This window comes from Embiotoca jacksoni, unplaced genomic scaffold (assembly GCF_022577435.1).
Source record: "Embiotoca jacksoni isolate LCO1_2020_lvr unplaced genomic scaffold, fEmbJac1.0.p SCAF_14, whole genome shotgun sequence".
Lineage (NCBI taxonomy): Eukaryota > Metazoa > Chordata > Actinopteri > Embiotocidae > Embiotoca > Embiotoca jacksoni.
In genome coordinates, this window is record NW_027185274.1 from 15,937,944 (window position 1) to 15,965,596 (window position 27,653).

At 40.1% G+C, this 27,653-nt stretch overlaps 5 protein-coding genes across 5 annotated transcripts; all 5 read left to right on the top strand.

Moving 5' to 3' along the window:
• The first annotated feature begins 1,996 nt into the window (after positions 1–1,996).
• On the top strand, positions 1,997–5,799 carry LOC138197426 (extracellular calcium-sensing receptor-like). The gene is made up of 6 exons (XM_069148262.1): positions 1,997–2,066; positions 2,235–2,526; positions 2,649–3,443; positions 3,587–3,814; positions 3,995–4,118; positions 4,853–5,799. Exons 2-6 carry the CDS (start codon positions 2,269–2,271, stop codon positions 5,752–5,754), a joined length of 2,307 nt encoding a protein of 768 aa, XP_069004363.1. The 5' UTR covers positions 1,997–2,066; positions 2,235–2,268; the 3' UTR covers positions 5,755–5,799.
• Positions 5,800–8,133: 2,334 nt separating this feature from the next.
• On the top strand, positions 8,134–11,864 carry LOC138196942 (extracellular calcium-sensing receptor-like). Its single transcript, XM_069147332.1, has 6 exons — positions 8,134–8,180; positions 8,349–8,646; positions 8,769–9,563; positions 9,707–9,934; positions 10,106–10,229; positions 10,963–11,864. Exons 1-6 carry the CDS (start codon positions 8,149–8,151, stop codon positions 11,862–11,864), a joined length of 2,379 nt encoding a protein of 792 aa, XP_069003433.1. The 5' UTR covers positions 8,134–8,148.
• A 2,454-nt stretch (positions 11,865–14,318) lies between these two features.
• LOC138197519 (extracellular calcium-sensing receptor-like) lies at positions 14,319–17,790 on the top strand. Its single transcript, XM_069148395.1, has 6 exons — positions 14,319–14,365; positions 14,534–14,831; positions 14,954–15,748; positions 15,892–16,119; positions 16,294–16,417; positions 16,877–17,790. Exons 1-6 carry the CDS (start codon positions 14,334–14,336, stop codon positions 17,788–17,790), a joined length of 2,391 nt encoding a protein of 796 aa, XP_069004496.1. The 5' UTR covers positions 14,319–14,333.
• Positions 17,791–18,205: 415 nt separating this feature from the next.
• On the top strand, positions 18,206–21,384 carry LOC138197432 (extracellular calcium-sensing receptor-like). Its single transcript, XM_069148270.1, has 6 exons — positions 18,206–18,363; positions 18,503–18,791; positions 18,978–19,790; positions 19,870–20,097; positions 20,212–20,335; positions 20,465–21,384. Exons 2-6 carry the CDS (start codon positions 18,537–18,539, stop codon positions 21,382–21,384), a joined length of 2,340 nt encoding a protein of 779 aa, XP_069004371.1. The 5' UTR covers positions 18,206–18,363; positions 18,503–18,536.
• Positions 21,385–24,162: 2,778 nt separating this feature from the next.
• LOC138197520 (extracellular calcium-sensing receptor-like) lies at positions 24,163–27,114 on the top strand. The gene is made up of 5 exons (XM_069148396.1): positions 24,163–24,444; positions 24,665–25,477; positions 25,571–25,798; positions 25,973–26,096; positions 26,204–27,114. The coding sequence occupies exons 1-5, from the start codon at positions 24,190–24,192 to the stop codon at positions 27,112–27,114; spliced, it is 2,331 nt and encodes a 776-aa protein (XP_069004497.1). The 5' UTR covers positions 24,163–24,189.
• The last annotated feature ends 539 nt before the right edge of the window (positions 27,115–27,653 follow it).

Here is a 27,653-nt window from a genome sequence, read left to right on the forward strand (position 1 = left end):
CCTTCCCATTGATGAAGGTGTATAAAGCCCTAATATACGTTATAGAGTTGTTTGGGCCAGCCATCAGAGCAGAGCAGAGCTAAGCCCTTATCAAGGTGGCTCGACTTGGTTTTTTGGTTCTGTGCCAAGTGCAGGCCTCAGCACAACCACCTGAACACCTCATCACCTGAACACCTCACCACCTGAACACCTCACCACCTGAACACCTGAACACCTCACCTCTACCACCACCTTTTTGTTTTTTGTAAATCCACCCAGAGAAGGATTATGAAACTCACACATTTCAATCAATTCCATTGGCAAAAACAAAATAAAAATGCAACCAGCAAATTGTTAGGCCTATACATTTTTAAAAGTCCGTATGTCGTTATTCAGGTTGGTCTGGATTTGGACCATTAAAGAAAATACTATACCGTTTTCATTCTATCTGTATCTACAGTAAACACCAGTATATGCTGCAAATATTCTCAAATACAGATAGTAAATCAGGTTCAGTTGCCTTCAGTCATGATAAATTTGGCAGTAAACTATAGGTTTAGCTAGCCCACCTTACACATAGCATGAACACCACTAAGCAGCCAATACTGTGGTTTATATTGTTTTTACTCTTCAGCGATTCATAATCTAATTAAATATATTATACGTTAGGCATGTACACACTGCCCTTCGACACTAATAGCGTCTTTGGCACCATGAATTTCTTTAAAGTTGGTTTTAAGTACAAATTACAATTTTAGATTATTGTGAAATACATAAAATTACTAGATGATCTCAAAAATATTTTGCGCACGTACATTTTTAAGTGTTCACAAGGATTTCTGATCCAATGTTTTAAGTGCCTCATGAGAAAAAGAGGTCGTAAAAATATATAATTTGACTTGATTAAAAATAGTTATTTCTGTTGTATCTCTGCAGGGTTACCTAAATCTTGATATAATGATTGTTTAAGTGAATTAATTATAGTATCTGAGGTTGCCATTTATTTATTTATTTTTCTAGTTTATGATCTACCCTTAAATAAATGCTAGCTACCTCGTGTTAGCAAAGGTTTCAGTAACTTTCATGTGAAAAAGAAATAACTTTTTCAAGGTGGATACCCAGGATTAGCGTCACTAATTCAGTATCCAACCAAATGTAAAACATGGTCACAGTCTCCGTTTCTGTCCGTCTGTTGCGTTCACAAGAATGGGAGGTCACAGCGACCTTGAACTTTGACCAACAAAAACATATCAGTTCATCCTTGAGTCCATTCCCTCTGCATGTTCCTGAGATATTGTGTTCAAGAGCATTTGATATGTTGTCCTTGATCTATTTTCAATTAAATATGGGTTTAGATTATTTGAAAATCATTATATTTACATTTTAAACTGCCCCGACATTTTTTGGTAACAGGGCTGTAGTTACCAGGAAGTATTTATTCTTAAAATGCCCATCCCTCATTTTTACACTGAATCAATTGTACGGTTTCCACATATTTCGGTGAGCCAGCCTCAAGTGTAATTTTCTTCACTTAACATACACTACCTTCATCCTGCGTTGTTTTTCATTGATTAGCACTTTTCATTTGTATACATTTCTCCTTTGACATGTAAAAGGTTCTCAAAAGGACAAATATTTGAAAGAAGTGAATATTTCAGTCAGACAACACATTCTCCAGGGATTTCGAACAAGTTACATCCAAAACTCCTTTTCTATTTGGGTATGTCCCTCCTCATTCTCCAGGTCCACAGAGATAAAACATCACCGTTCTATTATTTCTTATGCTGCTCTAAAATGTATAAATACCAGTGCTAATCCGTCATTACACATTAAGGTATTGGAGCTCTTTCAGACAGCATGACGTCCACACACAGGTGGCCAGAACAGGGTTGGGCTCTTTTACAGCTGTTGTTGGTGTCTCTGTCTCAGGCTGAGGAGCCGGTGTGCAGGCAGAGGGGCGATCCTGAGAATCCCCAGCTATCTAAGGATGGGGACATTGTATTGGGGGGGATCTTTTCTTTCCACAGCAGCTGGAAAGACCGACAGGATACCTACACGCACAAACCATTGGCACTGCAGTGCACCAGGTAAACTACCCCATTAGGTGGGAAAAGAAGATCAAACTGAGTAGAAATAAGAAATGTCACCTGTTGTGTTGCTATTGATTCTTTTCAGGAACAAATAAGTTAAAATGCCATATTTCTGTTTCATGGTAAATTGATTGTAATGTAACATTTAATACGATCTGTATCAAGTTTGAATTTCAGAGGCTTCCAGTATGCCCAGGCTATGCTTTTTGCCATTGAGGAAATAAATAACAGCACAGACCTACTGCCGGGCATCTCTCTGGGCTACAAGATCTATGACTCTTGTGGCTCTATTGCCAGAAGCGTACGAGTGGCACTGGCCTTGGCTAATGGGAATGAAATTGTGTCTGCACCCTCTGAGGCAACGTGTACCAGACAAGTGCATGCCATAATAGGAGTGACCTCTTCCTCTCCTTGCATGGCCATAGCTACGGTTATCGGACCGTTTCAGATGCCACTGGTGGGTAAGGATTAGTAAAAATGTAACTGTGTTCTTTAAAAACAGAATCTATTCAAGGATCTCACAGCAAATGTTTTATTTCATCCCTTAATCTCGGCTCATCGTTTCTTTTTTTCTTTTAGATCAGCCACTTTGCTACTTGTGCTTGTCTCAGTGACAAAACCAAGTACCCGTCCTTCCTCAGAACGATACCCAGTGATTATTACCAGAGCAGAGCCCTGGCCCAGTTGGTCAAGCACTTTGGCTGGACTTGGGTTGGCGCTATTAGAACCAATGATGATTATGGCAATAATGGCATGGTTACATTCACAGAAACTGCAGAGCAGCTGGGCATCTGTCTGGAGTATTCTGTATCTTTCTTCAGAACAGATCCATCTGACAAAATCAAAAAGATAATTGATATTATCAAGGCTTCAACATCTAAGGTCATTGTAGCCTTTCTTTCCCATATGGACATGGATGTCCTAATACACGAGTTTTCCCACCACAACCTGACTGGTTACCAGTGGGTAGGCAGTGAGTCCTGGATCTTTGACTCTCATACTGCAGCAATGGACAGGCATCACATCCTGGACGGAGCCATAGGCCTCTCTATTCCCAAAGCACATGTCAGCGGCCTGAGAGCGTTCATGATGAACGTAAAGCCGCTCAATTCATCTAATAATGAAATGTTTACAGTGTTCTGGGAGACTTTATTCAACTGTAAGTTCAAGCAGTCAATGTCGCCAGCAGAAAAGCAGACAGACTGTACTGGACATGAAGATCTGACTGGAGTGCAAAACAGCTTCACTGATATGTCCCTCATGCCTATCTTTAACAATGTCTATAAAGGAGTGTATGCAGTGGCCCACGCACTTCACAGCATTCTCAGCTGTAATAAAACATGTAACAACAGGGTGCAGCTTGATCCATTCACGGTGAGCTTAACATCACAGACTTAAATTACAGCATTTACAATAAGTCCTACTTTAGGAAATTTGTTAGAATTGTCTGTTTTTCAGTCAACAGGGCTTCAATATGTTTGTCAGGTAACTAACTCAAATTACACACACTGCCACAGATTTTGCAGCACATCAAAAGTGTTCACTTCCAAACAAAGGAAGGAGATGAGGTCTACTTTAATGAGAACGGAGATCCAGCAGCAAAGTATGAAATTATAAACTGGCAGCCAAGAACAAACGAACTTGTGGACTTTGTCACAGTTGGTCTCCATGATGCATCGTTACCTGCAGACAAACAGCTGAATCTGCAAAATAAGTCTTTAATTTGGGCCCAGAAATCACAGCAGGTAACACCAACGTGATTCTTAATAACTGTACATTGAAAAGTTATTACAGAAATGTTGTTCTCTATCCTATTGTTTGTTTTCAATTTGTATAAGAAAGTTAATAATAGATGCTAGTAAAGATATGGACTTCTATGGACTTTTCACATTGTGTTGTTGTTGTTGTTGTTGTTGATGATGTAGGTGCCTGTGTCAGTTTGCAGCGAGAAGTGTCCCCCAGGAACACGCAAGGTTCTCCAGAAAGGAAAGCCTGTCTGCTGCTATGACTGTATACCATGTGCTGAGGGAGAAATAAGCAACACTACAGGTCCAGTAATGTTTCATTTAAGATGTTGAGCTAAAATGTATCACAAAACACGGGTAGTCAGGCCAATTGTAAGAAATGGCATATTTTTGTATTTTAGTTTCCAAAGTATGCATTAACCCCCTTTGAGCATCATGTAATATGAATGTGTATTATTTTTTCTAGAATTATATCAAAGTCTCACAACCTAATTAAACTAAGCACACTAAACTAATTGAAAATCTCCATCTTTAAAAATGATTGAATCTGAGCTGTCTAAATGATAATTGTTTTTGTTGAAAAATGTAAACGTGCCAGGGCCAATCAGTGCAGTTTGTGTTGTTTTAAGCTTCAGATGAATTGAGGGTGAACAAGATTGAATTTGTGGTCCTCAAAGCATTAATCTCTAGCTTATAAGGTTGCTATAGCAACCTGAGGTATGTCAAAAACATAGGATTGTAGTTTGACCTCTTGGTGGTATTACTGCCCCACTGTCACAAAACCTGGAAACACACAAAACGACACAGAGCTGGTAGTATTTGGCCTCCCGTCACAGTAACATAATGGCGCTGCAGTCAGGTCACAAGTTTAGTGAAGAGCAAGATTTTCTCTGCGGGGTTTGGAGCCCTTCAGATAAAATCACACCTGAGGCCACTGGTATTGAGGAACCAGTTTGTGTTCCATTCATAAATAGACTGGGCTATTTTGAAATGAGAGAAATGTCCTCAGCAAGTCTAAGATCTCCTTCCATTTTGCAGATTCTATCACCTGTGTGAGATGCCTTCCTGAATTCTGGTCCAATAAGAGGAGAGATGCCTGTATAAAGAAGGAGGCCGTGTTTCTGTCATACGAAGAAATTATGGGAGCCCTGCTCACTGCAGCATCTCTATTTGGAACATGCATGACTGTGGTTGTGGCATTCATTTTCTTCAGATACAGGAAGACTCCTATAGTCAGAGCCAACAACTGTGAGCTGAGCTTCCTGCTGCTCTTCTCCTTGACTCTGTGCTTCCTGTGTTCTCTGACCTTCATCGGTCGGCCCTCTGAGTGGTCCTGCATGCTGCGACACACAGCGTTCGGCATCACCTTTGTCCTCTGTCTCTCTTGTGTTCTGGGGAAAACTATAGTGGTTTTAATGGCCTTCAGGGCTTCACTTCCAGGTAGTAATGTCATGAAATGGTTCGGGCCTACGCAGCAGAGACTCAGCGTTCTGGCTTTCACTCTTACTCAAGTCGTCATCTGTATCCTCTGGTTATCAATTTCTCCTCCGTTTCCATTTAAGAACTTCAAGGAATTCAAGGACAAAATCATCTTCGAGTGTGCTCTGGGCTCAGCGGCGGGCTTTTGGGCTGTGCTTGGGTACATCGGACTTCTGGCATTGTTATGTTTTATTTTAGCTTTTCTGGCCCGAAAGCTGCCTGATAATTTCAACGAAGCTAAATTCATCACCTTCAGCATGCTGATATTCTGTGCAGTGTGGATCACTTTTATCCCAGCGTATGTCAGCTCTCCTGGAAAGTTCAGTGTGGCTGTGGAAATATTTGCTATTCTTGCCTCCACTTTTGGACTACTGATTTGCATTTTCATCCCTAAATGCTATATCATCTTAATGAAACCAGAGAAGAATACAAAAAAGAACATGATGGGGAAGGGGCACTAAAATCATTCTAAGTACTGTTAGCGTTAGGGTATTTCAAATGCTATTTTTATTTTTATATCAACAATTACAAACCAGACATTCAAGTAAACACCTATGTTTATTTTATTCCAGACCTGTGTTGTGTTCCATTTTGACAGCATTTAATACAATAGTCTGCAATTTGCAATCATATGATTTAATATATATTTTTACTATGACTACAAATAAATGCATGAGCCTAAAACTCAATTCTGTACTGATTTTACAGTTAATAGAGTTCGTACAATTGCAATCAAAGAATAAACTATGCATTATCATAGACAAAAACATCGTTACATGTTTGATTTGATTTGATGGGTATGAGATCAATCATGACAACTTCCTTCCCATTGATGAAGGTGTATAAAGCCCTAATATACGTTATAGAGTTGTTTGGGCCAGCCATCAGAGCAGAGCAGAGCTAAGCCCTTATCAAGGTGGCTCGACTTGGTTTTTTGGTTCTGTGCCAAGTGCAGGCCTCAGCACAACCACCTGAACACCTCATCACCTGAACACCTCACCACCTGAACACCTCACCACCTGAACACCTGAACACCTCACCTCTACCACCACCTTTTTGTTTTTTGTAAATCCACCCAGAGAAGGATTATGAAACTCACACATTTCAATCAATTCCATTGGCAAAAACAAAATAAAAATGCAACCAGCAAATTGTTAGGCCTATACATTTTTAAAAGTCCGTATGTCGTTATTCAGGTTGGTCTGGATTTGGACCATTAAAGAAAATACTATACCGTTTTCATTCTATCTGTATCTACAGTAAACACCAGTATATGCTGCAAATATTCTCAAATACAGATAGTAAATCAGGTTCAGTTGCCTTCAGTCATGATAAATTTGGCAGTAAACTATAGGTTTAGCTAGCCCACCTTACACATAGCATGAACACCACTAAGCAGCCAATACTGTGGTTTATATTGTTTTTACTCTTCAGCGATTCATAATCTAATTAAATATATTATACGTTAGGCATGTACACACTGCCCTTCGACACTAATAGCGTCTTTGGCACCATGAATTTCTTTAAAGTTGGTTTTAAGTACAAATTACAATTTTAGATTATTGTGAAATACATAAAATTACTAGATGATCTCAAAAATATTTTGCGCACGTACATTTTTAAGTGTTCACAAGGATTTCTGATCCAATGTTTTAAGTGCCTCATGAGAAAAAGAGGTCGTAAAAATATATAATTTGACTTGATTAAAAATAGTTATTTCTGTTGTATCTCTGCAGGGTTACCTAAATCTTGATATAATGATTGTTTAAGTGAATTAATTATAGTATCTGAGGTTGCCATTTATTTATTTATTTTTCTAGTTTATGATCTACCCTTAAATAAATGCTAGCTACCTCGTGTTAGCAAAGGTTTCAGTAACTTTCATGTGAAAAAGAAATAACTTTTTCAAGTTGGATACCCAGGATTAGAGTCACTAATTCAGTATCCAACCAAATGTAAAACATGGTCACAGTCTCCGTTTCTGTCCGTCTGTTGCGTTCACAAGAATGGGAGGTCACAGCGACCTTGACCTTTGACCAACAAAAACATATCAGTTCATCCTTGAGTCCATTCCCTCTGCATGTTCCTGAGATATTGTGTTCAAGAGCATTTGATATGTTGTCCTTGATCTATTTTCAATTAAATATGGGTTTCGATTATTTGAAAATCATTATATTTACATTTTAAACTGCCCCGACATTTTTTGGTAACAGGGCTGTAGTTTCCAGGAAGTATTTATTCTTAAAATGCCCATCCCTCATTTTTACACTGAATCAATTGTAAGGTTTCCACATATTTCGGTGAGCCAGCCTCAAGTGTAATTTTCTTCACTTAACATACACTACCTTCATCCTGCATTGTTTTTCATTAATTAGCACTTTTCATTTGTGTAAATTTCTCCTTTGACATGTAAAAGGTTCTCAAAAGGACAAATATTTGAAAGAAGTGAATATTTCAGTCAGACAACACATTCTCCAGGGATTTCAAACAAGCTACATCCAAAACTCCTTTTCTATTTGGGTATGTCCCTCCTCATTCTCCAGGTCCACAGAGATAAAACATCACCGTTCTATTATTTCTTATGCTGCTCTAAAATGTATAAATACCAGTGCTAATCCGTCATTACGCATTAAGGTATTGGAGCTCTTTCAGACAGCATGACGTCCACACACAGGTGGCCAGAACAGGGTTGGGCTCTTTTACAGCTGTTGTTGGTGTCTCTGTCTCAGGCTGAGGAGCCGGTGTGCAGGCAGAGGGGCGATCCTGAGAATCCCCAGCTATCTAAGGATGGGGACATTGTATTGGGGGGGATCTTTTCTTTCCACAGCAGCTGGAAAGACCGACAGGATACCTACATGCACAAACCACTGGCACTGCAGTGCACCAGGTAAACTACCCCATTAGGTGGGAAAAGAAGATCAAACTGAGTAGAAATAAGAAATATTAAGTGATGTGTTGCTATTGTTTCTTTTCAGGCACAAATGAGTTAAAATGCCATATTTCTGTTTCATGGTAAATTGATTGTAATGTCACATTTAATACGGTCTGTATCAAGTTTGAATTTCAGAGGCTTCCAGTATGCCCAGGCTATGCTTTTTGCCATTGAGGAAATAAATAACAGCACAGACCTACTGCCAGGCATCTCTCTGGGCTACAAGATCTATGACTCTTGTGGCTCTATTGCCAGAAGCGTACGAGTGGCACTAGTTTTGGCTAATGGGAATGAAATTGTGTCTGCACCCTCTGAGGCAACGTGTACCAGACCTGCACACGTGCAGGCCATAATAGGATTGACCTCTTCCTCTCCTTGCATGGCCATAGCTACGGTTATCGGACCGTTTCAGATGCCACTGGTGGGTAAGGATTAGTAAAAATGTAACTGTATTCTTTAAAAACAGAATCTATTCAATGATCTCACAGCAAATGTTTTATTTCATCCTTTAATCTCGGCTTGTTGTTTCTTTTTTTCTTTTAGATCAGCCACTTTGCCACTTGTGCTTGTCTCAGTGACAAAACCAAGTACCCGTCCTTCCTCAGAACGATACCCAGTGATTATTACCAGAGCAGAGCCCTGGCCCAGTTGGTCAAGCACTTTGGCTGGACTTGGGTTGGAGCTATTAGAACCAATGATGATTATGGCAATAATGGCATGGTTACATTCACAGAAACTGCAGAGCAGCTGGGCATCTGTCTGGAGTATTCTGTATCTTTCTTCAGAACAGATCCATCTGACAAAATCAAAAAGATAATTGATATTATCAAGGCTTCAACATCTAAGGTCATTGTAGCCTTTCTTTCCCATATGGACATGGATGTCCTAATACATGAGTTTTCCCACCACAACCTGACTGGTTACCAGTGGGTAGGCAGCGAGGGGTGGATATTTGATTCCCAAACTGCAGCAATGGACAGGCATCACATCCTGGACGGAGCCATAGGCCTCTCTATTCCCAAAGCACATGTCAGCGGCCTGAGAGCGTTCATGATGAACGTAAAGCCGCTCAATTCATCTAATAATGAAATGTTTACAGTGTTCTGGGAGACTTTATTCAACTGTAAGTTCAAGCAGTCAATGTCGCCAGCAGACAAGCAGACAGACTGTACTGGACATGAAGATCTGACTGGAGTGCAAAACAGCTTCACTGATATGTCCCTCATGCCTATCTTTAACAATGTCTATAAAGGAGTGTATGCAGTGGCCCACGCACTTCACAGCATTCTCAGCTGTAATAAAACATGTAACAACAGGGTGCAGATTGATCCATTCATGGTGAGCTTAACATCACAGACTTAAATTACAGCATTTACACTAAGTCCTATTTAAGGAAAATTGTTAGAATTGTCTGTTTTTCAGTCAACAGGGCTTCAATATGTTTGTCAGGTAACTAACTCAAATTACACACACTGCCACAGATTTTGCAGCACATCAAAAGTGTTCACTTCCAAACAAAGGAAGGAGATGAGGTCTACTTTAATGAGAACGGAGATCCAGCAGCAAAGTATGAAATTATAAACTGGCAGCCAAGAACAAACGACCTTGTGGACTTTGTCACAGTTGGTCTCTATGATGCATCGTTACCTGCAGACAAACAGCTGAATCTGCAAAATAAGTCTTTAATTTGGGCCCAGAAATCACAGCAGGTAACACCAACGTGATTCTTAATAACTGTACATTGAAAAGTTATTACAGAAATGTTGTTCTCTATCCTATTGTTTGCTTTCAATTTGTATAAGAAAGTTAATAATAGATGCTAGTAAAGATATGTACTTCTATGGACTTTTCACGTTGTGTTGTTGTTGTTGTTGATGTAGGTGCCTGTGTCAGTTTGCAGCGAGAAATGTCCCCCAGGAACACGCAAGGTTCTCCAGAAAGGAAAGCCTGTCTGCTGCTATGACTGTATACCATGTGCTGAGGGAGAAATAAGCAACACTACAGGTCCAGTAATGTTTCATTTAAGATGTTGAGCTAAAATGTATCACAAAACACGGGTAGTCAGGCCAATTGTAAGAAATGGCATATTTTTGTATTTTAGTTTCCAAAGTATGCATTAACCCCCTTTGAGTATCATGTAATATGAATGTGTATTATTTTTTCTAGAATTATATCAAAGTCTCACAACCTAATTAAACTAAGCACACTAAACTAATTGAAAATCTCCATCTTTAAAATGATTGAATCTGAGCTTTCTAAATGATAATTGTTTTTGTTGAAAAATGTAAACGTGCCAGGGCCGATCAGTGCAGTTTGTGTTGTTTTAAGCTTCAGATGAATTGAGGGTGAACAAAATTTAATTTGTAGTCCTCAAAGCATTAATCTCTAGTGTATAAGGTTGCTATAGCAACCTGAGGTATGTCAAAAACATAGGATTGTAGTTTGACCTCTTCGTAGTATTGCTGCCCCGCTGTCAAAAAACCTGGAAACACACAAAACGACACAGAGCTGGTAGTATTTGGCCTCCCGTCACAGTAACATAATGGCGCTGCAGTCAGGTCACAAGTTTAGTGAAGAGCAGGATTTTCTCTGCGGGGTTTGGAGCCCTTCAGATAAAATCACACCTGAGGCCACTGGTATTGAGGAACCAGTTTGTGTTCCATTCATAAATAGACTGGGCTATTTTGAAATGAGAGAAATGTCCTCAGCAAGTCTAAGATCTCCTTCCATTTTGCAGATTCTATCACCTGTGTGAGATGCCTTCCTGAATTCTGGTCCAATAAGAGGAGAGATGCCTGTATAAAGAAGGAGGCCGTGTTTCTGTCATACGAAGAAATTATGGGAGCCCTGCTCACTGCAGCATCTCTATTTGGAACATGCATGACTGTGGTTGTGGCATTCATTTTCTTCAGATACAGGAAGACTCCTATAGTCAGAGCCAACAACTGTGAGCTGAGCTTCCTGCTGCTCTTCTCCTTGACTCTGTGCTTCCTGTGTTCTCTGACCTTCATCGGTCGGCCCTCTGAGTGGTCCTGCATGCTGCGACACACAGCGTTCGGCATCACCTTTGTCCTCTGTCTCTCTTGTGTTCTGGGGAAAACTATAGTGGTTTTAATGGCCTTCAGGGCTTCACTTCCAGGTAGTGATGTCATGAAATGGTTCGGGCCTACGCAGCAGAGACTCAGCGTTCTGGCTTTCACTCTTACTCAAGTCGTCATCTGTATCCTCTGGTTATCAATTTCTCCTCCGTTTCCATTTAAGAACTTCAAGGAATTCAAGGACAAAATCATCTTAGAGTGTGCTCTGGGCTCAGCGGCGGGCTTTTGGGCTGTGCTTGGGTACATCGGACTTCTGGCATTGTTATGTTTTATTTTAGCTTTTCTGGCCCGAAAGCTGCCTGATAATTTCAACGAAGCTAAATTCATCACCTTCAGCATGCTGATATTCTGTGCAGTGTGGATCACTTTTATCCCAGCGTATGTCAGCTCTCCTGGAAAGTTGAGTGTGGCTGTGGAAATATTTGCTATTCTTGCCTCCACTTTTGGACTACTGATTTGCATTTTCATCCCTAAATGCTATATCATCTTAATGAAACCAGAGAAGAATACAAAAAAGAACATGATGGGGAAGGGGCACTAAAATCATTCTAAGTACTGTTAGCGTTAGGGTATTTCAAATGCTATTTTTATTTTTATATAAAAAATTACAAACCAGACATTCAAGTACACACCTATGTTTATTTTATTCAAGACCTGTGTTGTGTTCCATTTTGACAGCATTTAATACAATAGTCTGCAATTTGCAATCATATGATTTAATATATATTTTTACTATGACTACAAATAAATGCATGAGCCTAAAACTCAATTCTGTACTGATTTTACAGTTAATAGAGTTCGTACAATTGCAATCAAAGAATAAACTATGCATTTTCACAGACAAAAACATCATTATGTGTTTGATTTGATGGGTATGAGATCAATCATGACAACTTCCTTCCCATTGATGAAGGTGTATAAAGCCCTAATATGAGTCATAGAGTTGTTTGGGCCAGCCATCAGAGCAGAGCAGAGCTAAGCCCTTATCAAGGTGGCTCTACTTGGTTTTTTTGGTTCTGTGCCAAGTGCAAGCCTCAGCACAACCACCTGAACACCTCATCACCTGAACACCTCATCACCTCACCAACTGAACACTTCACCACCTCATCACCTGAACACCTCATCACCTCATCACCTGAACACCTCTCCACCTGATCACCTCACCACCTCATCACCTCACCACCTGAACACCTCACCTCTACCACCACCTTTTTGTTTTTTGTAAATCCACCCAGAGAAGGATTATGAAACTCACACATTTCAAACAATTCCATTGGCAAAAATAAAATAAAAATGCAACCAGCAAATTGTTAGGCCTATACATTTTTAAAGGTCCGTATGTCGATATTCAGGTTGGTCTGGATTTGGACCATTAAAGAAAATACTATACCGTTTTCATTCTATCTGTATCTACAGTAAACACCAGTATATGCTGAAAATATTCTCAAATACAGATAGTAAATCAGGTTCAGTTGCCTTCAGTCATGGTAAAGTTGGCAGTAAACTATAGGTTTAGCTAGCCCACCTTACACATAGCATGAACACCACTAAGCAGCCAATACTGTGGTTTATATTGTTTTTACTCTTCAGCGATTCATAATCTAATTAAATATATTATACGTTAGGCATGTACACACTGCCCTTCGACACTAATAGCGTCTTTGGCACCATGAATTTCTTTAAAGTTGGTTTTAAGTACAAATTACAATTTTAGATTATTGTGAAGTACATAAAATTACTAGATGATCTCAAAAATATTTTGCGCACGTACATTTTTTAAGTGTTCACAAGGATTTCTGATCCAATGTTTTAAGTGCCTCATGAGAAAAAGAGGTCGTAAAAATATATAATTTGACTTGATTAAAAATAGTTATTTCTGTTGTATCTCTGCAGGGTTACCTAAATCTTGATATAATGATTGTTTAAGTGAATTAATTATAGTATCTGAGGTTGCCATTTATTTATTTATTTTTCTAGTTTATGATCTACCCTTAAACAAATGCGAGCTACCTCGTGTTAGCAAAGGTTTCAGTAACTTTCATGTGAAAAAGAAATAACTTTTTCAAGTTGGATACCCAGGATTAGCGTCACTAATTCAGTATCCAACCAAATGTAAAACATGGTCACAGTCTCCGTTTCTGTCCGTCTGTTGCCACAAGAATGGGAGGTCACAGCGACCTTGACCTTTGACCAACAAAAACATATCAGTTCATCCTTGAGTCCATTCCCTCTGCATGTTCCTGAGATATTGTGTTCAAGAGCATTTGATAAGTTGTCCTTGATCTATTTTCAATTAAATATGGGTTTAGATTATTTGAAAATCATTATATTTACATTTTAAACTGCCCCGACAATTTTTAGTAACAGAGCTGTAGTTACCAGGAAGTATTTATTCTTAAAATGCCCATCCCTCATTTTTACACTGAATCAATTGTAAGGTTTCCACATATTTCGGTGAGCCAGCCTCAAGTGTAATTTTCTTCACTTAACATACACTACCTTCATCCTGCGTTGTTTTTCATTGATTAGCACTTTTCATTTGTATACATTTCTCCTTTTGACATGTAAAAGGTTCTCAAAAGGACAAATATTTGAAAGAAGTGAATATTTCAGTCAGACAACACATTCTCCAGGGATTTTGAACAAGCTACATCCAAAACTCCTTTTCTATTTGGGTATGTCCCTCCTCATTCTCCAGGTCCACAGAGATAAAACATCACCGTTCTATTATTTCTTATGCTGCTCTAAAATGTATAAATACTAGTGCTAATCCGTCATTACGCATTAAGGTATTGGAGCTCTTTCAGACAGCATGACGTCCACACACAGGTGGCCAGAACAGGGTTGGGCTCTTTTACAGCTGTTGTTGGTGTCTCTGTCTCAGGCTGAGGAGCTGGTGTGCAGGCAGAGGGGCGATCCTGAGAATCCCCAGCTATCTAAGGATGGGGACATTGTATTGGGGGGGATCTTTTCTTTCCACAGCAGCTGGAAAGACCGACAGGATACCTACATGCACAAACCACTGGCACTGCAGTGCACCAGGTAAACTACCCCATTAGGTGGGAAAAGAAGATCAAACTGAGTAGAAATAAGAAATATTAACTGATGTGTTGCTATTGTTTCTTTTCAGGCACAAATGAGTTAAAATGCCATATTTCTGTTTCATGGTAAATTGATTGTAATGTAACATTTAATACGGTCTGTATCAAGTTTGAATTTCAGAGGCTTCCAGTATGCCCAGGCTATGCTTTTTACCATTGAGGAAATAAATAACAGCACAGACCTACTGCCAGGCATCTCTCTGGGCTACAAGATCTATGACTCTTGTGGCTCTATTGCCAGAAGCGTACGAGTGGCACTAGTTTTGGCTAATGGGAATGAAATTGTGTCTGCACCCTCTGAGGCAACGTGTACCAGACCTGCACAAGTGCAGACCATAATAGGAGAGACCTCTTCCTCTCCTTGCATGGCCATAGCTACGGTTATCGGACCGTTTCAGATGCCACTGGTGGGTAAGGATTAGTAAAAATGTAACTGTATTCTTTAAAAACAGGATCTATTCAAGGATCTCACAGCAAATGTTTTATTTCATCCTTTAATCTCGGCTCGTTGTTTCTTTTTTTCTTTTAGATCAGCCACTTTGCCACTTGTGCTTGTCTCAGTGACAAAACCAAGTACCCGTCCTTCCTCAGAACGATACCCAGTGATTATTACCAGAGCAGAGCCCTTGCCCAGTTGGTCAAGCACTTTGGCTGGACTTGGGTTGGAGCTATTAGAACCAATGATGATTATGGCAATAATGGCATGGTTACATTCACAGAAACTGCAGAGCAGCTGGGCATCTGTCTGGAGTATTCTGTATCTTTCTTCAGAACAGATCCATCTGACAAAATCAAAAAGATAATTGATATTATCAAGGCTTCAACATCTAAGGTCATTGTCGCCTTTCTTTCCCATATGGACATGGATGTCCTAATACATGAGTTTTCCCACCACAACCTGACTGGTTACCAGTGGGTAGGCAGCGAGGGGTGGATATTTGATTCCCAAACTGCAGCAATGGACAGGCATCACATCCTGGACGGAGCCATAGGCCTCTCTATTCCCAAAGCACATGTCAGCGGCCTGAGAGCGTTCATGATGAACGTAAAGCCGCTCAATTCATCTAATAATGAAATGTTTACAGAGTTCTGGGAGACTTTATTCAACTGTAAGTTCAAGCAGTCAAAGTCGCCAGCAGACAAGCAGACAGACTGTACTGGACATGAAGATCTGACTGGAGTGCAAAACAGCTTCACTGATATGTCCCTCATGCCTATCTTTAACAATGTCTATAAAGGAGTGTATGCAGTGGCCCACGCACTTCACAGCATTCTCAGCTGTAATAAAACATGTAACAACAGGGTGCAACTTGATCCATTCACGGTGAGCTTAACATCACAGACTTAAATTACAGCATTTACACTAAGTCCTACTTAAGGAAAATTGTTAGAATTGTCTGTTTTTCAGTCAACAGGGCTTCAATATGTTTGTCAGGTAACTAACTCAAATTACACACACTGCCACAGATTTTGCAGCACATCAAAAGTATTCACTTCCAAACAAAGGAAGGAGATGAGGTCTACTTTAATGAGAACGGAGATCCAGCAGCAAAGTATGAAATTATAAACTGGCAGCCAGGAACAAACGAACTTGTGGACTTTGTCACAGTTGGTCTCCATGATGCATCGTTACCTGCAGACAAACAGCTGAATCTGCAAAATAAGTCTTTAATTTGGGCCCAGAAATCACAGCAGGTAACACCAACGTGATTCTTAATAACTGTACATTGAAAAGTTATTACAGAAATGTTATTCTCTATCCTATTGTTTGCTTTCAATTTGTATAAAAAAGTTAATAATAGATGCTAGTAAAGATATGTACTTCTATGGACTTTTCACGTTGTGTTGTTGTTGTTGTTGTTGATGTAGGTGCCTGTGTCAGTTTGCAGCGAGAAGTGTCCCCCAGGAACGCGCAAGGTTCTCCAGAAAGGAAAGCCTGTCTGCTGCTATGACTGTATACCATGTGCTGAGGGAGAAATAAGCAACACTACAGGTCCAGTAATGTTTCATTTAAGATGTTGGGCTACGTGTAATAAAATACAATTGCAATGATGATTTGACAAATTTTGGTCAAAGTAACTTCTTTTTGTCTTGCAATTTTCAAAGCGTTGAGGGAATCTCTCAGAGGATAATGATTTGTAATATTAATCAAGTTCCAGAAATCACCTTAATCAATGATTCACACTCAGTAAACTACAAAACAAGGTTATCACTTGAAAATTGTATTTGCTTCTAGGTGTCTGTACAAATACGAAAATATCCTTGGGAATGTTGGTGTCATTTCTGTTTTTCCACGTTTCAGCTCCGTTTCATAACGGAATCATTTCCAATCATTGTAGATACGTGTAATTCTATTATCCATCTATCATCATATAAATAGTACTGATGCAAAGAAGAAACAATCATGTGAGAAATGTCCTCAGCAAGTCTAACATCTCCTTCCATTTTGCAGATTCTATCACCTGTGTGAGATGCCTTCCTGAATTCTGGTCCAATAAGAGGAGAGATGCCTGTATAAAGAAGGAGGCCGTGTTTCTGTCATACGAAGAAATTATGGGAGCCCTGCTCACTGCAGCATCTCTATTTGGAACATGCATGACTGTGGTTGTGGCATTCATTTTCTTCAGATACAGGAAGACTCCTATAGTCAGAGCCAACAACTGTGAGCTGAGCTTCCTGCTGCTCTTCTCCTTGACTCTGTGCTTCCTGTGTTCTCTGACCTTCATCGGTCGGCCCTCTGAGTGGTCCTGCATGCTGCGACACACAGCGTTCGGCATCACCTTTGTCCTCTGTCTCTCTTGTGTTCTGGGGAAAACGATGGTGGTTTTAATGGCCTTCAGGGCTTCACTTCCAGGTAGTAATGTCATGAAATGGTTCGGGCCTACGCAGCAGAGACTCAGCGTTCTGGCTTTCACTCTTATTCAAGTCGTCATCTGTATCCTCTGGTTAACAATTTCTCCTCCATTTCCATTTAAGAACTTCAAGGAATTCAAGGACAAAATCATCTTCGAGTGTGCTCTGGGCTCAGCGGCGGGCTTTTGGGCTGTGCTTGGGTACATCGGACTTCTGGCATTGTTATGTTTTATTTTAGCTTTTCTGGCCCGAAAGCTGCCTGATAATTTCAACGAAGCTAAATTCATCACCTTCAGCATGCTGATATTCTGTGCAGTGTGGATCACTTTTATCCCAGCATATGTCAGCTCTCCTGGAAAGTTCAGTGTGGCTGTGGAAATATTTGCTATTCTTGCCTCCACTTTTGGACTACTGATTTGCATTTTCATCCCTAAATGCTATATCATCTTAATGAAACCAGAGAAGAACACAAAAAAAAATATGATGGAAAAGGGGGCAACAAAATGTACATAATATTTTGTTAACCAGACACATATCTTCAGTTACTTTGAACATCTGTGTTCTCCAACAATATTGTATTCTGGCTGGACATCTTCTCATTTGTGACATAGCAGATGGAAAATGCAGCATTTCTTATAATTATATTATAAAAGCCTACTACCAAATTTTTATGAATGTTACATTGTATAATGCAGTTAATAAAATTGTATTACAAACAATAAAAAAACAAAAAACATTTTTCCTTTTAAAAACATCTGGCTGAACTCATTTGGTTTGGTCTCCTGAGGCTGAGTTCACCCATGACAACAACCTGCTGTGAATGTCTATAAAGCTCTATCACGAGGTGCACAGCTGACTGGCCCGGCCGTCAGAGCAGAGTAGAGATATGCCGTTATTTCGCCTCCTCGTCGTGGTTCTACTAACGAGGAATGGCCATTCTGTGTGCCGACTGCAAGGCTCAGTACAACCTCCTGAACTAGCCCAGGATGGTGACCTTGTTATTGGAGGCATTTTTTCATTTCACACAGGGCAGGATTATGTAATTAACACGTTTCAGACAGTTCCAGAATTCAGAAAATGCAAAAAGTATGTATTGTTGGGCATCAAATTTTGCATTTATTTATTGTATGTTCATCATATGATTATATTTTCAAATGTTTATGCGGCTGTTTGTATTTTGCTCTGTAACCATTAACATATTTAATTCTGTCTTTCACTATCACAGCTTGAATTTTAGAGAATTCAAATTTGCTCAAGCAATGATCTTTGCTATAAATGAAATCAACGAAAACCCTGCAATGCTGTCTAATGTTAAACTGGGCTACAGGATTTATGATAACTGTGGAACCATGGACATACTGAGAGCTGCACTGGCTCTGATGAGCGGACTACAGGGAGAAGTAAGTGATGACAACTGCACAAAAACTGAAACAGTGCAAGCTATCTTGGGACATTCAGGATCAAGTCCAACTATCTCATTTGCACGGGTTGTTGGAAGGTTTCGAGTTTCTGTGGTGAGTCAAAGAACAAAGGTCAAGAAGTGTCATTTAACTTTGTGTGAAGTATGCTGTTATATTCCTACAGTTTAGTACTCTGCTGTGCAAAATTGTAACTACAGTAGTGCATGAGCTTAAATTATTATGATGCAAGAATGAAGAACAGCTGTCACTGCCAGTCAGGTTTTGTATGTTTGATTGCAGATCAGCCATTTCGCCACCTGTGCCTGTCTGAGCAACAGGAGAGAGTATCCCACTTTTTTCAGAACTATTCCTAGTGACTACTACCAAAGCAGAGCCCTGGCAAAGCTGGTCAAGCACTTTGGTTGGACCTGGGTTGGGGCTATCGCTGTGGACAATGAATATGGCTTCAATGGCATTGCAGAATTTATCCAAGCTGCTCAAGAATATGGCGTGTGCATCGAGTATTCTGAAGCTTTTTCATCATCAGATCCACCTGATAGACTACAGAGAATAATTGGGATCATTAAGCAATCCACTTCCAAAGTGATTACAGCGTTTATGTCTCACAGAGAAATGAAGTTGCTGGCGGGTGAGTTGTACAAACAGAACATTACGGGACTGCAGTGGATCGGCAGTGACGCCTGGATCACAGATCACTCCCTGACTGACAGCGAGGGACACGGCGTGCTGGTGGGCTCGCTGGGCTTCTCAGTCACCAAAGCTAAGATCCCGGGGCTGGAGGCGTATCTGAGGCAGCTCCACCCCTCACAGCTCCCCGACAGCCAGTTTGTCCGAGATTTCTGGGAAGACGTGTTCCACTGCTCTCTGGGTGAAACTACAAACACGCACAGACAGCCATGTTCTGGCTTTGAGAGCTTGCAAAATGTTCAATCACAGTTCACTGACGTGTCTGAGCTCAGATTCACCAATAACGTCTACAAGTCGGTTTATGCCGTGGCTCATGCTCTCGACAACCTGATCAAATGCCATGACGGTACACGGCCCTTTTCTAATCAGAGCTGTATTGACCCCAAACAGATTCAACCATGGCAGGTGAGAATCTGCCAGGTAATGGTAACACAGTGAGAACAGCAGGAATCTGTCCTTTAACCACCGTGTATTTTCTATCTAGGTCTTGCAATATCTCGACACAGTAAACTTCACCACTGAGGAAGGGGAAAGAGTTTATTTTAACAGTAATGGCGACTCACCGGCAAGATATGAACTTGTCAATTTACAAATTACTAACAAAGGAACAACGGAAGGAGCAACCGTTGGCATTTATGATGCTTCTCTTCCAGACCGTCACCAGCTCATTATGAACAACATCTCACTAATCTGGGGTAAAGGTTTGACTGAGGTAAAGCAAGAATTGGACTCAAATTTAATGAAAACTGTTCTAAACATCTTGATTTTATGTGTATTTAACTGTGCTGTACAAGCTATATAGAATAAATCCTTCTGTGCGCAGGAGGTGCCTGTGTCAGTCTGCAGTGAGACATGTGTCCCGGGAACTCATAAGGTCCTCCAGAAAGGAAAGCCAGTCTGCTGTTATGACTGCATCCCCTGTCCAGCAGGGGAGATCAGTAACTTAACCGGTAAATAAACAACGTAACTGTTTACTAATGACCTGAAAGAAAAGCAGTTCTAATGACTCAGAGTGGACCTCTGAAACTTTACCATCTACTTTCACTCCATAACTCCTTGTCTTGTTTTTCATTTCGCAGATTCAATACACTGCATGAAATGCCCATCGGAGTACTGGTCCAATCAACAAAGAGATGCCTGCGTCCCCAAATCAATTGAATTCCTGGCCTGTGATGAAATTCTGGGAACCCTGATAGCATTATCTTCACTGCTGGGAGTCTTTCTAACTCTGATCGCAACACTAGTCTTCTACTGCCACAAAGAAACTCCACTGGTCAGAGCTAACAACTGTGAGCTGAGCTTCCTGCTGCTCTTCTCCTTGACTCTGTGCTTCCTGTGTTCTCTGACCTTCATCGGTCGGCCCTCTGAGTGGTCCTGCATGCTGCGATACACAGCGTTCGGCATCACCTTTGTCCTCTGTATCGCTTGTGTTCTGGGGAAAACTGTAGTGGTTTTAATGGCTTTCAGGGCTTCACTTCCAGGTAGCAATGTCATGAAATGGTTCGGGCCTACGCAGCAGAGACTCAGCGTTCTGGCTTTCACTCTCATACAAGTTGTAATTTGCATACTATGGTTAACAATCAATCCTCCATTCCCCTATAAAAATATGAACCATTACAATGAGAAGATTATACTTGAGTGTGCTCTGGGCTCAACTGTAGGCTTCTGGGCTGTGTTAGGATACATAGGGCTCTTAGCTATGTTGTGTTTTGTACTCGCTTTTCTGGCCCGAAAGCTGCCTGATAATTTCAATGAAGCTAAATTCATCACCTTCAGCATGCTGATATTCTGTGCAGTTTGGATCACCTTTATCCCAGCGTATGTCAGCTCTCCTGGGAAGTTCACTGTAGCTGTGGAGATATTTGCTATTCTGGCCTCCAGTTATGGACTTCTTTTCTGCATTTTTCTGCCAAAATGTTACATCATTTTGTTTAAGCCACAACAGAATACTAAGAAACACATAATGGGAAAGACATCTCATACTGATATACATTATTAATTTTCTTTTATCAGTTTTCAAACACTTAACTTTCAAGTATTTTTGTTATTTGGTGCAGTGCTTCTACTGTGATGAAGCTGTAATCTGTGCTCCTACTTATTTGTATTTTTAGTGCCTGATTTTGTTGCAGTGAATAAATCTCGATTGTTGTCATGTTGTTCCACACGTGTATTTATTCACCCTCATGCAAATATTCAACTACAAGAAGTCCAAAAAAAGAGCAGAAGAGAGTATTGTCCATAAGTAGAATACAGCAATAAGAAATAAGTCCTCAATATTAGATTAGCTGCCACAATTTTGAAAACACTATATAACAGCAGTTAGTAGGACTTCAATGAGCAAAAAATAGCATAGTTGTATATTCCCAAGAGTTTGCATGTTTAATATAATCTTTTAGTTCAAGTATTTTCAATGAGAGAAATGTAGATATAACACTACAGCTTAATATTACAGTGAATATTACAGAATTAACCAAAATACCACTGATATTTCTGTCTAAATCATTTTGTGGGTTCTTCCACTTGTTAGGCTCCTTCCACATAGTAAGTGTTTACGCATAAACTATAACTGGAGTCCTCAACTTTCTTACACAAACATCTGGGGCCAAGCTCGGGTTAAGATGAAGTCAGGTATGGAGTATGCAGACAATATTAGGTTTGTAAAAGTATAATACAGCCCTTATCTGAATCTAAAACTGCTACAAAGCATAAACTGACCAACAAATGTTTATGAAAAACTGTGTAACTGTGAAACTTTATGATAGCATGAAGGACTCAGTAGCGCCTGTCGCCTGCAACTAAGCCCATAAATTCCCCTGACATTTAATGAGAAAAAACTTAAAATAAAAAAAAATAAAAAAAATCACCTGACACTCTCAAGTTCAAACATACAATGATGCAACAGAAAACCAAAAAAGGTGACGTGTATATGCACGAAAACAACACAGAAGAAAAACAATGTCAGGTAAATAAGTCACCATCTGTTGCATGCATGACTTTAATTACCCAGTGGCCTGACTCCAGTGGCACAGCTGCAGCAGGGCACCAAATAACACACACAAGAGATTCAACATTGCAACAGATTGCTTCATCCTTTTACACAACAACAGGAACAACAGGTGGCAAGTCTCTTCAAGCAGAACAAAAGAGGCTCTACAATTAACCAACACCTTTGTCACAACAAGTAACGACTACACGTAATTTAATTAAGACTTGTTTTGATCACTCTCCCCCTGGCTTACTTTCAGAAAAAAAAAATGTCTTTGTATTTGTTGAGATTTCAGGTCTTGTTTACCCTGTAAGCAATCTAAATAAAGTGTCATTTGTTTGACACGATATAATATAAAAAAAAATATAATATACAATATATAATATATTTTTTTAAAACAGAAAAGAAAAAAAACATTAAGATCCTGGTAGCTATTGTCTGCTACTCCCTCTTTAGTTAGAGAGTCCTGATAAACAGAAGGCCTAAATTTTGCCCATGTCTCGATATGTCAACGTCCAGCTACCGTCTGTAAGAGCTTAGCTTCAAACATTACATTTGAAATTTCATAGTTCAACCAACGCTTTCCATTGCGTGTCCTGTTTGCATTCATTGTGCAGTACAGCAGGCCAAAACTTTCAGAAATCTCTTCATGCAATATTTAGACATCCATTAAAAATCCCCAGATATTTTCCTGGTTTCAGCTGTTTACTCATGGCCTAAATGCCAAAAGTGAGATGTCCTGCAAAGAAACATGTGGACAACGTGAAAGGCTGAAAACATAAGCCTCTTATCAAAATTAACAAAAAAAGCTGTTTTTTTAAAAACGACTAAATAAATATTTTTCAAATAACTGTCAAGGTTGGTGTTGGTAGCTAGCTAAATTTTCAAAAAAATGTACACAATACATGAGAAAACTACTCATATTTTCTGCGAACAGAGACATCAGATTTATAAAAATTTGATTAAAAAAATGACTTCAGCTGGTTAATAAAGACATTGGCATCATGGTGACATCAACGTATGGTTGAGATTCACTGAATGACTTAAGAACTGAAGAATTTTACACAGAAGTTGCTCACTGAAATTTACGATACAGCTTTAATGTGTAACTGTGTATGTGAAACCTCTTTTTTTGCACTCTACCTCTAACACCCCCCGAGAGTATTCAGCTTCACGCGCTAAAAAAGAAGAACTAAAACATAAACAAGATATATTCTGAGTGTATTTACTGCGAACTCTCCGATTGTTATACACCACACCCCCTTTTTTTTTTTCCCCTTTTCCCTCGGGCACCTAAATCAAAGCAGTAGCTCCACGGACATGAGCATGGGCAGAAACTAGGCTGAACATTCATACTGAGGGCATAAAGGGCGTCATGGGCAAGCAGAGGTAAAGAGGCCAGTCTGCAAAGCGGAGCAATGCCACTGCTGAAGCTGGTCCTCTTAGTTCATCTGATCAGGGGAGGGACACCTGTGTGCCGGTTGCAGGGGAGGACGCAACCACCAGAGCTGACCAAGGCCGGAGACTTCATCTTAGGGGGCATCTTCACCTTTCGTACTGAGTACACGGGCAGCGTGCCGACGTTTCAAACCCGGCCCAGTCCTCCAACATGCCTCAAGTAAGTGTGTTTAAAAAAAAAAAAATTGTATCATTTAATTTCACGCTTTTATGTATAAGTCATACAAAATGCAATTTAGATTTAGTTCTATAATGTGCTTTCAATACATTTTGTGCACATCAAAAATTGTTTTTAAAACATGTATGTTTTTTGTTTTTTTTTCTAGCATCAACGTAAGAGAATTCAAATTTGCCCAGACCATGATCTTTGCAATAGAGGAAATCAATAAAAACCCTGCTATTCTGCCGAACCACACACTGGGCTACAGGATATACAATTCATGTGGAATGACAAACATTATGAAGTCTGCTCTAGATTTAGCCAACGGGCAGAGAGAGATCATAGATGAGAGGAACTGTACAAAGGCTGACGCAGCTCAGGCTGTACTAGGCCACTCCGGTTCAGCACCAACAGTCGGATTTGCTCGGATTATTGGAAGATTCTACGTACCAGTGGTAAATATCTTACTTCTATTCTGTGTGTATGCATAAATAACGACGAAAAATCCTATACAAACGCATTTATCTCAGTTGCCTGCCATTTGAGTTGTGAATTTCAAAACCTTTCATGATCACTTTCTCTAATAGTTTAGATATTTAGTTGTATATGAGAGTTTCCTAGATGACTGATTTGTTAGTAACAAATTTCCCACTCTTCCAAATTTCCTTTGCACAGCTCAGTCACTTTGCAACCTGCACATGTCTGAGCGACAGAGAGGAGTTTCCATCGTTCTTCCGAACAATTCCCAGTGACCTCCATCAGAGCAGAGCCCTGGCAAAGCTGGTCAAGCACTTCGGCTGGACATGGGTCGGGGCGATAAGTAACAAAAATGAGTACGGCATCAACGGGATCGCCTCATTCATACAAGTGGCACAGGAAGAAGGGGTGTACATAGAGTACTACCGGACGTTTGAGCAAACAGGTCCTCCTTGTGAGTTAGATCAAATACTAGAAACTGTGAAGTACTCCACCTCTAAAGTCATTGTGGCTTTCATGTCTCACAGAGAGATTAAAGTGCTGGCGGGTGAGTTGTACAAACAGAACATTACGGGACTGCAGTGGATCGGCAGTGACGCCTGGATCACAGATCACTCCCTGACTGACAGCGAGGGACACGGCGTGCTGGTGGGCTCGCTGGGCTTTGTTACCGGCCGAGCTCAGATCCCCGGGTTGGAGGAGCACCTGAGGCGGCTCCAACCTTCCCAGTTTCCTGGCAGTCAGTTTGTCCGAGATTTCTGGGAAGACATGTTTGACTGCTCTCTGAACAACAGCGTAAACAGTCAAAGGAAGCCATGCAGCGGCTCTGAGAGCTTAAAGGGTGTTCAATCATACTTTACAGATGTTTCTGAGCTGAGATTCACTAATAATGTTTACAAGTCAGCTTACGCCATGGCCAACGCTCTCCACAACCTGGTCACATGTAAAGAGGGGAATGGCCCCTTCTACAATGGGAGCTGTGCTGATATTAAAAACGTTCCACCATGGCAGGTGAGGAAGGAGACCAAGGTTAGTGATCTTTAGAAATTCTGAAACGTTTAGATTTCCAATAAAACGCATAAAGGTCCTTCCTCTTCTTTACAGGTGCTACATTATTTACAGAATGTCAACTTCACAACAAGTGAGGGGGAGAGAGTGACGTTTGACCAAAATGGAGATTCATATGCGAGATATGAACTCGTAAATTTGCAACACGTAACCTCAGGGACCATGCATGTTGCCACAGTTGGTATTTTTGATGCCACTCTGCCCAGTGAGCATCAGTTTATTATGAATGGCATGGATATTGTTTGGGGAGGAGGAAGTGATACGGTACACATTCATATTGCTTTGTTTTTACATTTCTGGCTTGTCAGTCACAACGTCATACTGCATAATATGTTATAACCCAGTAGAATAGCATGGAGCAAATAAAAATGTTCATAGCTTTGATGAATGTTGATGAATCAAATTGAATATACTGTGGGTCACCTACAACTCCACCAGGTGCCTGTGTCGGTGTGCAGTGAGAGCTGCCCGCCTGGAAAACGCAAAGTCCTGCACAAAAGAAAACCTGTTTGCTGTTATGACTGTATTCTGTGTGCAGAAGGAGAAATAAGCAACGTCACAGGTCAGACTTACACAAAAATAAATTTCACAAATGGAATATGCTGCATGTAGTGTGCTTTTCCTTCTTCCTCATTAGCCTAAACACCATTGTGTCTCTTTCTGAAACAGACTCTACAGAGTGCTTCAAATGTCCCATTGATTTCTGGCCAAACACCAGAGGAGACACATGCATCTTGAAGGGAATTGATTTTTTGTCCTATACGGAGGTCATGGGGATCATTTTAACATTCTTTTGTTTGATGGGGGGGATTTTGAGCACTATTATAGCATTAGTGTTCTTTCACTTCCATGAAACTCCTATAGTCAGAGCCAACAACTGTGAGCTGAGCTTCCTGCTGCTCTTCTCCTTGACTCTGTGCTTCCTGTGTTCTCTGACCTTCATCGGTCGGCCCTCTGAGTGGTCCTGCATGCTGCGATACACAGCGTTCGGCATCACCTTTGTCCTCTGTATCTCTTGTGTTCTGGGGAAAACTATAGTGGTTTTAATGGCCTTCAGGGCTTCACTTCCAGGTAGTAATGTCATGAAATGGTTCGGGCCTACGCAGCAGAGACTCAGCGTTCTGGCTTTCACTCTCATACAAGTTGTAATTTGCATACTATGGTTAACAATCAACCCTCCATTCCCCTATAAAAATATGAACCATTACAATGAGAAGATTATACTTGAGTGTGCTCTGGGCTCAACTGTAGGCTTCTGGGCTGTGTTAGGATACATAGGGCTCTTAGCTATGTTGTGTTTTGTACTCGCTTTTCTGGCCCGAAAGCTGCCTGATAATTTCAACGAAGCTAAATTCATCACCTTCAGCATGCTGATATTCTGTGCAGTCTGGATCACCTTTATCCCAGCGTATGTCAGCTCTCCTGGGAAGTTCACTGTAGCTGTGGAGATATTTGCTATTCTGGCCTCCAGTTATGGACTTCTTTTCTGCATTTTTCTGCCAAAATGTTACATCATTTTGTTTAAGCCACAACAGAATACTAAGAAACACATAATGGGAAAAACTAAACATTATCCATGATAATTTGACATCATTGTAACGCCTGTCTTTTGAGTTTTAAAAATTATTTTTAATGGTTAATGAATTTCCCAGTGTCTATTAATGTTTAAAATCCTGCATTTTTCCATTGTGTAAACAAACCCACTGTTGTTACTGACATACTATACAAACACTAAAAAAAAGTTTGTATGTGAAATCATTTAATCAGTATCTGCTTTCCAAAATACCTTTCTCATTTCTATATATAATAAATTCCTAAATTAATCAAATTTTAACATAATTGTTGGTTATTAATGAAATCTTTGATTGCATTTTTGACATTTACTCAAATCTGACCATTCATTCTGTATCTTTTGACTGACTTACATTGGGTAATTTTGTTTGCCATCCTTCCTAGACCAGTTTGTTGCAGAAATGTGGAGATTGCTGGCTTATCTTCACTTGTTAGTGCATATTTATATTAGATTAGGTATTCTATAAATGTACATTTTTTAAAGGTTATGGAGTTCTCACTTAAAGAAGCCTGCGCAACGCCCCGTCGTCCACCTGTGCACTCAAGG

Coding starts and splice junctions, on each gene's coding strand:
- LOC138197426 (XM_069148262.1), top strand. CDS start 2,269: ATGCTTTTTGCCATTGAGGAAATAAATAACAGCACAGACCTACTGCCG. Junction 2,527..2,648: donor GACCGTTTCAGATGCCACTG/GTGGGTAAGGAT, acceptor TTTTTCTTTTAG/ATCAGCCACTTTGCTACTTG. Junction 3,444..3,586: donor TGCAGCTTGATCCATTCACG/GTGAGCTTAACA, acceptor ACACTGCCACAG/ATTTTGCAGCACATCAAAAG.
- LOC138196942 (XM_069147332.1), top strand. CDS start 8,149: ATGCACAAACCACTGGCACTGCAGTGCACCAG. Junction 8,181..8,348: donor CTGGCACTGCAGTGCACCAG/GTAAACTACCCC, acceptor GTCTGTATCAAG/TTTGAATTTCAGAGGCTTCC. Junction 9,564..9,706: donor TGCAGATTGATCCATTCATG/GTGAGCTTAACA, acceptor ACACTGCCACAG/ATTTTGCAGCACATCAAAAG.
- LOC138197519 (XM_069148395.1), top strand. CDS start 14,334: ATGCACAAACCACTGGCACTGCAGTGCACCAG. Junction 14,832..14,953: donor GACCGTTTCAGATGCCACTG/GTGGGTAAGGAT, acceptor TTTTTCTTTTAG/ATCAGCCACTTTGCCACTTG. Junction 15,749..15,891: donor TGCAACTTGATCCATTCACG/GTGAGCTTAACA, acceptor ACACTGCCACAG/ATTTTGCAGCACATCAAAAG.
- LOC138197432 (XM_069148270.1), top strand. CDS start 18,537: ATGATCTTTGCTATAAATGAAATCAACGAAAACCCTGCAATGCTGTCT. Junction 19,791..19,869: donor AACAGATTCAACCATGGCAG/GTGAGAATCTGC, acceptor TTTTCTATCTAG/GTCTTGCAATATCTCGACAC. Junction 20,098..20,211: donor GGGGTAAAGGTTTGACTGAG/GTAAAGCAAGAA, acceptor TGTGCGCAGGAG/GTGCCTGTGTCAGTCTGCAG.
- LOC138197520 (XM_069148396.1), top strand. CDS start 24,190: ATGATCTTTGCAATAGAGGAAATCAATAAAAACCCTGCTATTCTGCCG. Junction 25,478..25,570: donor AAAACGTTCCACCATGGCAG/GTGAGGAAGGAG, acceptor TCTTCTTTACAG/GTGCTACATTATTTACAGAA. Junction 25,799..25,972: donor GGGGAGGAGGAAGTGATACG/GTACACATTCAT, acceptor CAACTCCACCAG/GTGCCTGTGTCGGTGTGCAG.